Source organism: Argentina silus (genome assembly GCF_951799395.1).
Source record: "Argentina silus genome assembly, chromosome: 3".
NCBI classification, from domain to species: domain Eukaryota; kingdom Metazoa; phylum Chordata; class Actinopteri; order Argentiniformes; family Argentinidae; genus Argentina; species Argentina silus.
In genome coordinates, this window is record NC_139657.1 from 5,990,462 (window position 1) to 6,005,461 (window position 15,000).

Genomic DNA, 15,000 nt, shown 5'->3' on the forward strand with positions numbered 1-15,000 from the left:
CTTAGTTGAATTTATTACACACACAGATACACAGACACAGACACAGACACAGACACAGACACAGACACAGACACACCCACACACACACACACACACACACACACACACACACACACACACACACACACACACACACACACACACACACACACACACACACACACCTGTTTGGCAGACAACATTGCAGAGACATACATTACTATTGTAAACAAGATAAAACAGACACAGACACAGACACACACACACACACACACACACACACACACACACACACACACACACACACACGCATGCACACACACACACACAGACACAAACACACATACAGCTATCATCAATCAAGTCTAAAATGTCATCCCTTTGGCAATCTGACCCCCGTAGAGTGACTCACGTGCCACTTGGTGGACGCAGATTTCACACGGAAGGAACAGTCCTACATTGTTCTGGTGGCCCATCAGAGTTTCCGTCGGGTTTTTTTTACATGACAATCTGTATGCGGGGATCTGTGCCTGTGTTCTTATCTTCCACACGAGCGTGTGGAAACACTTCCTCCTCTGCGCTCATTTCTGACCACACATCTCTACTGTACTCCCCGTCCTTCCCCTCTGTCTGTGAGGTCATAGATAGTCTACTACAGGCTTAGTTTATTATCTTTATTCCCGTGATGTCGTAATTGACCAATCCACAGCCCTCTATTTTCCGGAATGGCTCTCAGCTTATCACAAAAGTTGGCAAAACCACCACCAAAATCGGATTCAGTTTAAACATTGAGCAGGCAGTACATTCACAGTAAAAAGAACAACCCCGCTTCGATAGTTTCTATGCAACTGTACTGCGGAGTTCCCCCTCAAGTTTTAAGCAGTTTATTCATGGTGATGTTTTTAGTTTCATATCAAGCAATGTGTCTAATAGATTTAATTAGTTTCATGAAACAACATAAAAGTCGTGCATTTGTTTTTCACTTTATCAACATGATACATCTCTGAATACCTTTGTTGGCTGCCGGGTAATTTTCATTGTGCGTAAGTGTGATGGCTCTCTCGTTTAGTTGTTTTGCCAAATTGCAAATGTATCATTAAGACGGTGATGTGAACATCTGGTTGGCAGGCAGGGCTGTTGGAGTGGTTGATAAAAATAAGAAACTGTCATAGACACAGCTCCCCCCCCTGTGATGTCAGAGACAGCTTGCCTCCTTGTGATGTCCTGTGAAGTCATTATTTGTGATATGCTAGTGTGGATCAGTTTTTCTTTAAATATATATATATATATATATATATATATATATATATATATATATATATATATATATATATATATATATATATATATATATAACAGTACCAGTCAAAAGTTTGGACACACCTTCTCATTCAATGGTTTTTCTTTATTTTTTTTATTATTTTCGACATTGTAGATTGATATTGAAGACATCAAAACTATGAAGGAACACATATGGAATTATGTAGTAAACAAAAAAGTGTTAAACAAACCAGAATATGTTTTATATTTTAGATTCTTCAAAGTAGCCACCTTTTTCTTTGATGACAGCTTTGCACACTCTTGGCAAGGTGTGTCCAAACTTTTGACTAGTACTGTACATACACTCACCGGCCACTTTATTAGGTACACCTTGCTAGTACTGGGTTGGACCCCCTTTTGTAGCCCATCTGCTTCAAGGTTCGACGTGTTGTGCGTTCAGAGATGGTCTTCTGCATACCTTGGTTGTAACAAGTGGTTATTTGAGTTACTGTTGCCTTTCTATCATCTCGAGCCAGTCTGGCCATTCTCCTCTGACCTCTGGCATCAACAAGGCATTTCCGCCCAGAGAACTGCCGCTCACTGGATATTTTCTCGTTTTTGGACCATTCTCTGTAAACCCTTGAGATGGTTGTGCGTGAAAATACCAGCAGTTTCTGAAATACTCAGACCAGCCCGTCTGGCACCAACAACCATGCCACGTTCAAAGTCACTTAAATCACCTTTCTTCCCCATTCTGATGCTCGGTTTGAACTTCGGTCGTCTTGACCATGTCTACATGCCAAAATGCATTGGGTTGCTGCCATGTGATTGGCTGATTAGATATTTGCGTTACCGAGCAGTTGAACAGGTGTACCTAATAAAGTGGCCGGTGAGTGTATATATACATACATCAGACAGGCCCTATAGCCTCTCAATAAATGTCTAGGAGGGACCATGGAGTCTCTGCCTCAGACCTGAATAATGAGCTGTGTGCACCTTTGCTGTGGTTAAGGCCGTAAGAAAGACGTTGGTTTTGCGCTCTTCTTTTTTTACCTCTTCTGCACAGGGGCTCGGCAGGGGAAGGTGGACAGCGTCGTGCTGCAGAGAGGAAGTGGTGGAGGTGTTGGTGAAAAGCAGTAGCCTCTTTAGAACCCGCCACCCTATATATGTATATATAGCCCCCCACCCCCCCCCCCCCCCACCCCGGCTACGATCGGCTGCCAAAGTTTCAAATTAAAGCTCACCAGCTCATCTTTTAAGGGCGGAAACAGACATATTCGCGGTGGTGGTGGGCAGCAGGTATTCTGGACCTATAGGCTTTGTGATAATTTTAACCTGACTGTTCTCACTCACGTGTGTGACACATTGAGCACGCACCAGAGACGAAGTGATCAAATAGAGGCAGAAGTTCCAGTATCCACTTTAGCATAAGTGTGGAACATATCAGAACATAATCAGAAAGGTGTTTTGGCCGTCCCTGGTGTGGTACAGACAGAGCGTTCTGACATAAGGCTTATACCTTGTACAATGTTGTATGAATGTTCAACACTGGCGAGCAGGGAAAGATGTCTTGTTTTCCTTTGCCTCATGTTGTCGTTTTGAACCAGATTTTATGTTTGATTATGTGCTTGTGAACAATAACCAAACACGCCCTCAGTAGTGGTGCTGTGTGTTTCCAACAAAACGTCATCCTGTTGTGTTCCATGACATACAGTACTTCCTTGATATTGCCTGGTTTTGCAAGAAGGAACATTTGTATTTTTGTTTACTCTATCTATCAAGGTGAGTCTTGTTGAGGTAAACATCGTATTTTCAAGAGAGACCTGCTTTGTTTATGCGAGAGGTAACTTCCAGTGGACTCCAGACAAAGACCACACAATCAGAATAAATGCTATTTGGGATCCTTGGGATGACCCTAAACCCTCACCCCACCCTTAACCCTTACCCTTACCTAACCCTAACCCTAACATAACCGCTTTAAATCTAAACTTCAATGGGGTGACGTCAGAGTGGGGCTGTCACAAGGATCCTACTTGACACATTTACCCACAAACAGATGCACCTCAATACAGCCTGGGTCACATGGTTAGAAGGTCAGGTGATCCCTGTTAAAAGGAAAAAAGGAAACCAGGAAACAAACTGACAAACAGACAAACTGACAAACAGACAAACTGACAAACAGACAGACAGACAAACAGACAAACAGACAGATAAGTGAGAGAGGAGAGACGGTGTGCACCAGGCTGTGTAAGAAACATGACTTCATTGTGTGTGTGTGTGTGTGTGTGTGTGTGTGTGTGTGTGTGTGTGTGTGTGTGTAAAAATAATGTTCATGGAGCTCCCGTTTCAATTCCATGACACCAAAGCCATTCATTTCTTGAGAAAGAAGTGCGTGCATGTGTGCGTGCGTGCGCACACCTGTATGTGTGTGTGTGTGTGTGTGCTACCCTCAGCTCAAGATAAAGCTTATAGTCCTTATTGACAGTGTCAACATGCAGTTAGACCCCACACCTGGAGAAAGTAACAGTCAGCAGTCTCTTGAATGGTGGTGATGAGGGCAGTAGCAGGGGCCATGATGTAGTTTATCTCTCACCTGATTGCTGAAAAGTGCTGGCACTCAATAAAACATGTTTAAAGGGATCTTTAAACATTTTCTCTCTCTCTCTCTCTCTCTCTCTCTCTCTCTCTCTCTCACTCTCTCACTCCCTCTCCATGAGGGAGTTGGCCCGACCAATCAGAGAGGGAATAGAGAATAGAGCAGAATGCCCTCGGTGACTCTGAGAGACTTCCATTAGCCGACATCAAACACAGACCTGAGGCAGCAGCCATGCAGCACACAGCTCCCCTCACTGTTAGCCAACAGCAACATGACATCATCTGCATAAAAAGGGAGCTGTAGGCCTCAGCAAAACACATGACTTTCCTTGTGCTGTTTGGCTCTCTGGGCGACAGGACAGAAAGTGATAGAGTCAGTACTAGTAGAACTAGAAAGCCATATTAGAACGGTTATTGTTGTGAGAAGTATCGTATTTAAGAAACCAACGGGGGTGTAAGTGCAGCAGAGGTCGGTTGGAACGATGACCTAACTTCCGTCTGAGACCTGGACACTTTCGTTAACACTTGTGTTGTCGCGGTGTGCCTGAGACCTGCGTTCGAATCCAATGGTAGTATAAGGGTCAGGGTTTAAGGGTTAAGATTAGGTATGAAGATGAAGGTTAGTACTTCAAAAGGTGAAAAGTTAGTACTTCACATGGCTGTTGTGGTTGGACAGGTTAGGACAGGCGTACTTTCATCCAGATGGTAATGACTGAGTTACGGCATGTGTTTACCTTGGGCAGGGCTACTCTATTGCAGAACATTCTGGCTACAGTAAGTCATTCAGACTACAGGGTAGGGAGAACAGAGGAGGGAGGGAGGGAGAGGAAAGGGAAAGGATGAAGGCAGAGGTAAAAGGAGGGAGGAGAAGTGGCTGGTACGAGAGAGAGAGAGAGGGAGAGAGAGAGACAGACAGAAAAAAGGATGAGAGAGGAGGCAAAAGTCGAGAAAATAGAAGGGAGGGGGAGGAAAGAGAAGGAGAGAGAGATGGAGAAAGAGGGGGAGAGAGAAAGATAGAGGGGGAAAGAGAGATGGAGAAAGAGGGAGGGCCTCCATAATTCATCAGAGTCATAATGGAAGCATCGGCCCGAGGAGCGGGCGGGAAACCCGATACCCGGCAACACAAAGACGCAGGCTAGCAACGCGGCCCTGTCTCCAGGCAAACTCTATCTGCCAGGAGATATGATTGCACCCGTTCCCTTTGTCTACAGACTGTACAAACACACTTACATAAATACTCACATAGCACAAATACATGTATACATTCATGTATACTGTAGGTCGCATGCGACCAGAACACAGGGACACGTGTGTGCCGTGTTATTGTATAACGTGCCGTGCTGTTTTGTGATTGTGACACGCAATCATTTTTGTGAAAGCTCGAACAGCAAATGAAAAAAATAAAGAGGGATTTGGTTATGTCATCTAGCCTCGGTGTGGGACACGTGGGATACGTAACAGTGCTGCATGGTTGTCTTACAACTCCTTCAAACTGTTTTTGTCCGTAAAAAACGGACACTGACACGGACACTGACAGACGCTTGTCATCTCAGTTTTTTCTGTTAACAGATGACTCCCATAGAGAAGCCATAGGCCCAATCCGTAATTAACGGATAGCATAGTTTGGTGTGGCCGGGGTTCAAAAGCAGCAACGGATACAGTAATGCAATGTGGATGTGGTGAGCTGTGTTTTTTTTTTTTCTTTTCGGGAGGGTGTTCGTTTTGGGAATAGGTTGTAGGGTGGAGGCCGGGGCACAGTGTGGCTTGGGTGAGTGGTACAGCCACTGATCTGGAGAATGTCTGTGCTGTTGACAGTTGGTCGGTGGTGACAGCTAGCAAGTAGCAAGCAAGGGTGTGGTGACTGCTGTCTACCAGTGCTCAGTAGCAGTAGGAGTAGTTTAGGGTGGGGTAGGGTTGGGGGGCTGTGTGGGTTTTGGATAGGTGGATGGGACTGGGTGTCACAAAGTGTGTGTGTGTGTGTGTGTGACCGGGGGGGAGGGGGGCGATCGGGTTTGGATAGTGGGATGGGACTGGGTATCGTAGAGTTGGTCTGGTGTTTATTGACTGCAGTGGCAGCAGTAGCAGTAGCAAACCAGGGGTGTGGTGGTCTAATGTTATTTGGCAGGGAGACAAAGCCAAAGCTCTGCATCTCAGATGTGGTGTTGTGGTTGTATGCCTCCCCGCTGGAGCATAGACGGAGTTTGATTGTGTGGTGAGCAGCTTAAGGAGAGAGAAATGGAGTGTGTGTGTGTGTGTGTGTGTCTGCATTTCAGTGTGTGTGTGTGTGTGTCTGTGTGTGTGTATGTATACATTTGAGTGTGTGTGTGTGTGTGTGTGTGTGTAATTGCAGTGCCATTCCAAGCGGTGCTCTGGCTTCCCTCTTCCTGTTAGTGTGTAGAGCGTAGAAACTTGCCAGAAGGTTCTGCAGGGTGGAATCACGGGTTCGAGTGTCCACAGGCCTCCTCCGCCACGGGACAAACAACATGAGAGGGAAGACTGGGAGGAGTTCCCTCCGCTCCACGCCTCAGACCAGCGGAGGGCCACAAGTGCACACTTCCGGGAGAATTGGGATAGATACAGATCTTACATTCTCCCACACACTGTGGCTCTACAGTGGTTTGATGTTAGGCTGCATGTTGTAATAGATTAAGAAAATAAAATACTGAAGAATAGATGACGGGTCAAACATAAGACATACATTTATTCCCAGTGATTACTTCTAACAGTTACGGACATGATCGAACTAACTCAACACAAGTGGTCTCATGACCAACTAACACAAGCTAACATTACGTTATATCTGACTCCAAAAGATATTTCATGGTTAATAATGACTGATAGTGCTTTGCTCACCCCTGTGTGACAGACAATCCTGAATGAATGAATCTTAGATTCCATTAAGAATACCCAAAATGCTATTTTTTTACCATGCTCTCAAGTTAAGATAAATCAGGTTGCGAGGAGCTTACGCTCAGGCCAAGTTGTTGACTCTCTCTATGTGTCGTTAATGATGCAAGTGAACATTAGACATTAAATGGGAGAACCTGGTCACGATTATGTCGTGCTGTATTAACAGAACCTTTATCTAGCGCACAACATCACATTAATGCACATAGGAAGAATGAGAATAGAGTATCAACAAAATAACCAATTTAACAGTTTCAAAGCAACATATGACTGTAAGTTTTAATCATACGTTAACGTGCTTCAAGGACAACACGGGAGAATGGTGCCATGACGGGCCTACCCCAAAACTCAAAGAATATCTTGCTGTTCCTCTCCTTAAATATCATTCCCAACAAAGGACAATGTGTGAGATACATTACAGGAATGGCGAGGGTGCGATTTCTTCACACATTACAATTGCAAAGGAACTGACAAATGGTGAGGGTGCGACTTCTTCAGGATGTCCGCCAGGCTCATTCAACTATAAATAGTTATACACATTGAAATCAAGGCTGGGCCATCAACATCTGTCTACATTGTAGTACAGCGCTCTGGTCTTGTACTATACATGAGTAACCTTATCCTGTAGTCTCATTTGAGCAGTCTGGTCAATGAGTTTCCTATACTTGTGCCTCGCCTCGTATAGGAGAGTACACCACCTGGCTGTGTTCACCTTAGGTGACTCAGAGAATCCTCCATCTGTGTGTGTGTGTGTGTGTGTGTGTGTGTGTGTGTGTGTGTGTGTGTGTGTGTGTGTGTGTGTGTGTGTGTGTGTGTGTGTGAGAACCCCGGGCTTGTGGTGCTGTTTGAATGGATGATGTCACATAATCATTTCCTGTGCCTGGCATATGATAGTGTGGCCACTGAGTTGAGCCAGAGACAGTATTAACTATTCAGGAGGCCAGGGCGGCCCATACAACTTCCTTTGTTCAGGTCACTTTTGACTGACGTTATCATCACTGCGGGCACTTTCTTGGAAGCTGTTTGCGTGTTTTTGTATGTGTGTGTTTGTGTATATGAGAGAGAGAGAGAGAGAGAGAGAGAGAGGAAGAGACGGGGGTGTAGCGTTTCCCCTCTGTCTCTCAGCACTCTGCGGTCTGTCTGTGAGTAACAGGGCACCTTCACCCATCATTGCTTATGCCACCGATTTTTGGCTGTTGGTCCAGTTGAGTCTCAGTGTTCCCCGTAACCCCCCCCCCCCCACCAGCACCACCACCAGCACCACCTTATTGGCCTCAACTGATCTCTATTGTTGTGATGTCAGCAGCACTGGGTATGGCTCCAGAGGCCTTAGCTCCCTGCCAAGGGGACACTATAGTGGAAGCCCTGCAGTCTATCCCCCATGAGACAACTCTATGCCAGGTTGACTGTGCCCTGTTGGCAAGAGGCTGTGTGCGTGTGTGTGTGTGTGTGTGTGTGTGTGTGTGTGTGTGTGCATTGCCAGGCAGTGTTCAGTTTCATGTCAGTGACTGAATTTACAGTCGTGTTGCCTGATTGGGTTTGAGGTTGTGTTCCTTCTCGGTTTTGTTGCACATGGAAGTTCCCTGTAACTGCCATCTGACTGCAAACTGACGCCCTGTCAACTCAAGTGTGAAAGTGATTCAACACCTGGCTGCTGTAAAAACTACAAACAAAAATTTTTTTTTTTTTATTCATCTTGCTGCTGTAATGGCGACAGGTGGTGTGGATTGTGTTGACATCCGTTTGTAGCCTACCACTCCACAAAAAGAATTTCCCTCATGGGAAGTTATTGCATTGTATCTATATAGCTTTTTAGACCCCCTGTCAGTAATCTAACTGCTTGATTTATTATACTTTGTGAGGTGATACCACTGACATCATACATTGTGTGCAGCAAAGCCTGTAGGCATTGACTGACTCCTGAGCGTCTGTACTTCGTGATGCAGTCTTAGCCGTCTGCTACGTGTATGTGTGTGTAAATTAAAGGATTTGTGAACTGGTGCTAACCTAATCCCCGCCTCCATTACTCTGTGTTGCAGTTCCCTGAGTGTGGCTTCTACGGCATCTATGACAAGATCCTGCTGTTTAAGCATGACACGGGCACCAACAACATCCTTCAGCTGGTCAAATCTGCCAACGACATCCAGGAGCTGGACCTGGTGGAGGTGGTGCTCTCTGGTGGGTATCATCATCATCATCGTCACACCATGGACACAGTTCGCAATAGTTCCTTAACAATCATCACAAAGTGGCCTGGGGTGGTCCAGTGGTCTAGAACCCTTGGCCTAAACTGCACACATATGCCCATGATGGGCAGTTGATATAAGAGTGGGACTGTCCCACTCAAAAAATAACCTTAAAAAATAAAAATCATCACAAAAACAAAATAAAAAAAAAGAGAAATTTCAGAGGCGCGTTCCAAGTAGCTCCGTCCACTGAGGTGTTGTATCGTCTGACGGATCATATCAGGACAACCTCTGGAACTCACAGCACGTTGATGCACGATGCAACGGACTGTGTTAGAATGCGGTGTGAGGCCTTACATACTGCCTTAATGAGTGGAGGAGCATCAGGTGTGTTGTGTCTTAAATTGGCCACACCTGAGTCTGATTGGGCGTCTCCTATAAATGGAGGATGTGCCAAGTGTGTTGGGGAGCTTTTTGGAAGTCAGAGGAAGCTGGTGTGCGACCAGTTTGCTTGCTTATCCCATTTGTTTAGAAATAAATATGTCTACATTTTGTCGTATCAGTCCAGTAATTTGTTATTGTCTTAGTCTGGGACACAGATGGTCTGTATGATGAAATCTAGACTTATCACAAGTTGATTGCCTCAGATTTTCTTAGTTTGCTTCAGAACTTCAAATTCTGGGATCACTTCAACTGGGGAGGTCACACACACAGTATGGCAACATCTGAGAAAATAGAACACATAGAATATTCAGAGCCGAGAACTAGATTTGGTAAGGTTGTCAGTTTAATTCAGATTTTGTCTTTTTTTTTTTTATTACCTGGCCACACTGAAAACCAGACAATCAAAACCAGATGAGATGAATAGATTTCCTCGAATGGTCTGTGTATTTCTAAGCACAGTTTGTGTGGCCCAAGCCACACAAACTGTGCAAGTATGGCGAGCTTAATTTCTTCTGGGATTTCTTAGCAAATCCCAAAAGTGACCAAGCAACTACAGTAACTTATTTGGGTGACATACCTCAAGCTAGACTTGGCCAACTAACAAACTCTCAATTCTCACCCAGTACTGGTCCCCCACATTCAGACCAACGCTGGCCTAGTAACAATCTGAACTTATTATAGCCATACACTACATACCATGCCAGAGCTGGCCCATAAGCAAAGTTACAACTGTCACCCAGTACTGGTCCCCCACATTCAGACCTACGCTGGCCTAGTAACAATCTGAACTTATTATAGCCATACACTACATACCATGCCAGAGCTGGCCCATAAGCAAAGTTACAACTGTCACCCAGTACTGGTCCCCCACATTTGGCCCATATAATACTTGCCGTTTCCGGCACTGAGCCATATGTGCCATAAGACCAGATCTGTAATGCAATCTGTGTGTGAGTGAACATCAACATTATTTCGAGCGAGTTTCCTCTTACCCTCATTTCCTCACCCTCCACGTTTCCCTCTGATGGAGGAGAGGACACAAGGGATCGAGAGAAAACTATTGAGAAAGGGGCCCATGTCATCCTCTCACCCTCTCATGCACTCATCCCTTCACCCTCCTCCTCCTCACTCTCTCATGCACTCACCCACCTCTTCCTTACCCTCTCATCCACTCATGCACACATCCCCTAGCTAAATGAAACTCACTTCAGGTACTTTCCCAACACTGTAACATAATGTATTTGGCCCAGGTGTGTCAGGTCAACCTCTTTCCCTTCTCTGATCCTCTCAGTCTATTCTACCTCCCCTCCCCCTCCCCCTCCCCCTTTTCTCTCCACCTCCAAGTTGGGATCCAAGATGGATACAAAGTTGATATGGTTGAAGGTTGAGATCCAGTCTGACCATTGTGTTTCTCTGTCGTGTGTTTGTTGCGTGCAGCGGCAGCCACCTTCGAGGACTTCCAGATCCGGCCCCACGCGCTGAATGTGCACTCGTACCGCGCCCCGGCCTTCTGTGACCACTGTGGAGAGATGCTGTTTGGATTGGTCAGACAGGGCCTCAAATGTGACGGTGAGAGAGAGAGAGAGAAGTAGAAAGAGAGAGAGGGGGAGAGAGGGGGAGAGAGAGACAGAGAGATAGAGAGAGAGAGAGAGAGAGAGACAGAGAGAGAGTGAGAGAGAGAGAGAGAGAGAGAGAAAAAGAAAGAGAGAGGGGGTGGCGGAGGACAATGAATATGAGAGAAGGATTGTATTTGCAGTGCCATCAATTTAAATCTATGCTACCTTGGCAACCTTGGATTAATCCTCTCACAACTACACATTTTAATTTGAGTTAGCGAGGTAGACAAAGAGGAAGAGAGACTGAATGTGTTGGTCTTGCAGGCCTGAAAGAGTGCATCTATTTGTGGTTGGTGGTGCATGGTGGTGTGTATATACTGTATGTATATGTGTGTCTTGTGGTAAGTGTGAACTGAACACAAAACTCCTCTCTCTCCTCCTCCACCCCCCCTCCATCTCCCCTTACCCCCTCTCTCTCCCTCTACCTCTGTCCTTCCCTTGCCCCTCTCTCTCTCTCTTTCTCTCTCTCACACTTTCTCCTCCCTTTCTTTCTCTCCCTCTCCACCTCCCCCTCTCTACATCCTCTCTCTCTCCCTCCCTCTCTGTCTCCCCCTGCAGGCTGTGGGCTGAACTACCACAAGCGGTGTGCATTCAGCATACCCAACAACTGCAGCGGTGCTCGCAAGCGCCGCCTGTCCACCACGTCACTGACCAGCAGCCAGTCACTACGTCTGTCCACCACCGAGTCCCTCAGCAGTGTGGGGACCAGCTCAGTCTGCGCCGAGGACGTTAGCCTGGTCCGCTCAAACACACAGATGGTACCTCACTTCATATGGACCAGCTGTGACTGGGTCTATAGACTACTGCCCTGTTAGCTTAGCTTAGCTTAGCAGGTGGTACCTAACTTCAGAACTAGGTGTATTCAACGTTTGGGAAACCGGACCTAAATGTGTAACATCATCACCAGGCCTGTGTTACGCTGTATGTCGGTTCAGCAACCTCATCCTCTGTCCTCTCCCCCCCCACAGCCGCGGACCCCCAGTGAGGCGAGAAGGTTCTACACGGGCCGGCCGGTGCACCTGGATAAGATCCTGATGAGTAAGGTCAAGGTGCCGCACACGTTCGCCGTGCACTCGTACACACGCCCCACCGTGTGCCAGTACTGCAAGAGACTGCTCAGGGGCCTCTTCAGACAGGGCCTGCAGTGCAAAGGTGGGTGTGGCCGTGGTACAGGGGGTATGAGGTGTGTGTGTGTGTGTGTGTGTGTGTGTGTGCGTCTGTGCGTGCGTGCATGAGTGACTGAGATAGTGTGTGTTTGTGTGTGTCATAATAATCAAGAATACTGATGGTTCTCATGGTGTATCCTGCGTAGACTGCAAGTTCAACTGTCACAAGCGCTGTGCGTACAAGGTTCCCAATGACTGCTTGGGGGAGACCATAGGAGGTAAGAGGAGACATGTTTCTGTGAATTGTGTTAGTTCTCCCGGTAACAATTTACATGAAGGTACCCTTTGTGAAGAGTTTATAAATGGGTTATAATTAGTTAATAAATGATTTAGAACCAGCTTATTATTCCATTCTAAACCATTTACAAACAGTTATAACTCACAAGTTTGGATTGTTCAATATTCACTTGGTGCCAAAACTATCCTACATTTACCATCATGACTACCCTCATCAGATATGGTAGAATCTCAGACCCTCCACTTATTGATTAATTCCTGGTATGGCAAGACTTAATTGGACAACAGCATGACTAGCTGACCAGTTTTCTCTTGTTGAATCACTAGGCAGAAAACAATGTTTCCCAACTGTGCAACCACTGTGAAACCATTGCAAATAATGTTGCATGATTTCACATCAGGGTTAGTTTTCAAAGCATTTATAAGTGCATTTATAAAGGATTATTAACTTGCAAGCTCTCTATTTGGCAAGCACAAAGTGAATCTCGAACAATCTAAACTAGTTATAACTGCTTGTAAATGGTTTATAACTTAATAATAAACAGGTTATAAATGATTAATGAACTAATTAGGAACCATTTATAAACCCTTTACAAAGGGTACCTTAATGTAAAGTGTTACCATTCTCCCTTATTGAGTATAAACCTTTTTTTGTCACACTGTATATCACAATATATGTTAGTGGAGTATGTCAAAATGTAAATGATGTACTTCACATTTGTGTTTTCTCAGAAAACAGAAGTAACAGCGGTAAGTACTGCTGTACCTGTACTTACATACTGGATAGCTCTGCAGTATTATCATGTTTTAGAACATACAGTAATCCCACAACATTCCCCACAATATCTATTTTTTTTAAAGCAGTCAATGTTGACACTCTCTCTCTCTCTCTCTCTCTCTCTCTCATTCTCTCTACCTTGCTCACCCCTCCCCTCTCTCTCTCTACCTCTCTCACCCCTCCTCTCTCTCTCGCTCTCTCTACTGTACCTCCCTCACTCCTCCTCTCCCTCGCTGTCCCCCTCTCCTCCCTCCCCTCTCAGACATGTTAAGTCCCAGTGTAGATCAGGAGGTGCCTATGGACTACAGCAGTGAGTACGGCGACTCAGACAAGTCCTCTCTGATGGACGACTCAGACGAGGCCTGCAGCATTCCTGGCTCCTTCTCCCCAGACAGCAACCAGGACGGGGCCAGTGGGGACCAGAGGTCAGCCACACACACACACACACACACACACACACACACACACACACACACACACACACACACACACAAATGCAGACACACACAAATGCAGACACACACACACTCACTAACGCAGACACACACACACTAACGCAGACACACACACACACACACACATACACACACACACACTTACCCAGTCCATCTCTTCCTCAGTTCTAACATCCCATTGATGAGGGTGGTGCAGTCAGTGAGGCAGACCACCCGTCGCTCCAGCACGTCCATTAAGGAGGGCTGGATGGTGCACTACAGCAACAAGGACACACTGGTAAAGCTGCTTGATTGGACTGAGAGAGGCTTTCTCTTTATTACACACACACACACACACACACACACACACACACACACACACACACACACACACACACATCTGCCCTATCTAACTGAACTTCAACTCTGAATCGCAACACTCCCGCTAAAACCCTTTTAGGGTTTACATGCTTCTCTCACACTGTCTCCCTCGGTGTCAAAAATGATACAAAACATAAAGTGTGATTGATGATATATACCTGCCGCTTTAAGCAGGGAAGCCTAACAGACGACGTGTGTAGAATTCAGATACAAAGCCCCTTTTCTCTCCTCTCTTTCAAAAAGTCTTCTATTTCCTTGAACTCAGCCCACTCAGAACCGTTTCTTATTCTCAACCTGTTGTTTCCTCTGCCTTTTATATACTAACTCTCCTCCTGTCACTTTTCTCCTTCTCGCCTCCTCCCACTCCTTCTCCTCTCTTCCTTTCCCCCACCTCTCAGCCTGTCCTCCCATTCCTTCTCCTCTCTTCCTTTCCCCCACCTCTCAGCCTGTCCTCCCATTCCTTCTCCTCTCTTCCTTTCCCCCACCTCTCAGCCTGTCCTCCCATTCCTTCTCCTCTCTTCCTTTCCCCCACCTCTCAGCCTGTCTGTCCTCCCTGTCCTTCTCCTCATCCACTCTTCCGCATCTCAGCTCGACCTCTAAACCCATGTTAATCCTGGTTGACCCCTGAACTCTATCCACCTCCACCCCCCCACCCCCACCCCTGTACTCCCACCCCGGCCCTCCCACAGAGAAAGAGGCACTACTGGCGTCTGGACTGCAAGTGTATCATCCTCTTCCAGAACAACACCACCAACAAGTACTATAAGGTATGACACCACCAACAAGTACTATGGGGTATGACACTGCATACAAGTACTATAAGGTATGACACTCCATACAAGTACTATGTGGTATGACACCACCAACAAGTACTATGTGGTATGACACCACTAACAAGTACTATAAGGTATGACACTGTGTACAAGTTCTATGGGGTATGACACTGTGTACAAGTTCTATGGGGTATGACACTGCATACAAGTACTATGGGTCCATCTGGCTCTCCTCACCTCCCTC

General features: G+C 46.0%; 1 protein-coding gene across 2 annotated transcripts in view; it reads left to right on the plus strand.

Moving 5' to 3' along the window:
- Positions 1 to 15,000, plus strand: part of prkd2 (protein kinase D2) — a 35,032-nt gene that overhangs the window by 12,720 nt on the left and 7,312 nt on the right. The window contains exons 2-10 of one of the 2 annotated variants that reach the window (XM_083667331.1): positions 8,781 to 8,919; positions 10,809 to 10,940; positions 11,546 to 11,745; positions 11,956 to 12,139; positions 12,300 to 12,371; positions 13,123 to 13,140; positions 13,431 to 13,593; positions 13,789 to 13,900; positions 14,673 to 14,750. In XM_083667331.1, the coding sequence (XP_083523457.1) occupies positions 8,781 to 8,919; positions 10,809 to 10,940; positions 11,546 to 11,745; positions 11,956 to 12,139; positions 12,300 to 12,371; positions 13,123 to 13,140; positions 13,431 to 13,593; positions 13,789 to 13,900; positions 14,673 to 14,750 (1,098 nt within the window). The remainder of the gene's footprint in view (positions 1 to 8,780; positions 8,920 to 10,808; positions 10,941 to 11,545; positions 11,746 to 11,955; positions 12,140 to 12,299; positions 12,372 to 13,122; positions 13,141 to 13,430; positions 13,594 to 13,788; positions 13,901 to 14,672; positions 14,751 to 15,000) is intronic. The other variant, XM_083667332.1, reaches the window with a different exon arrangement.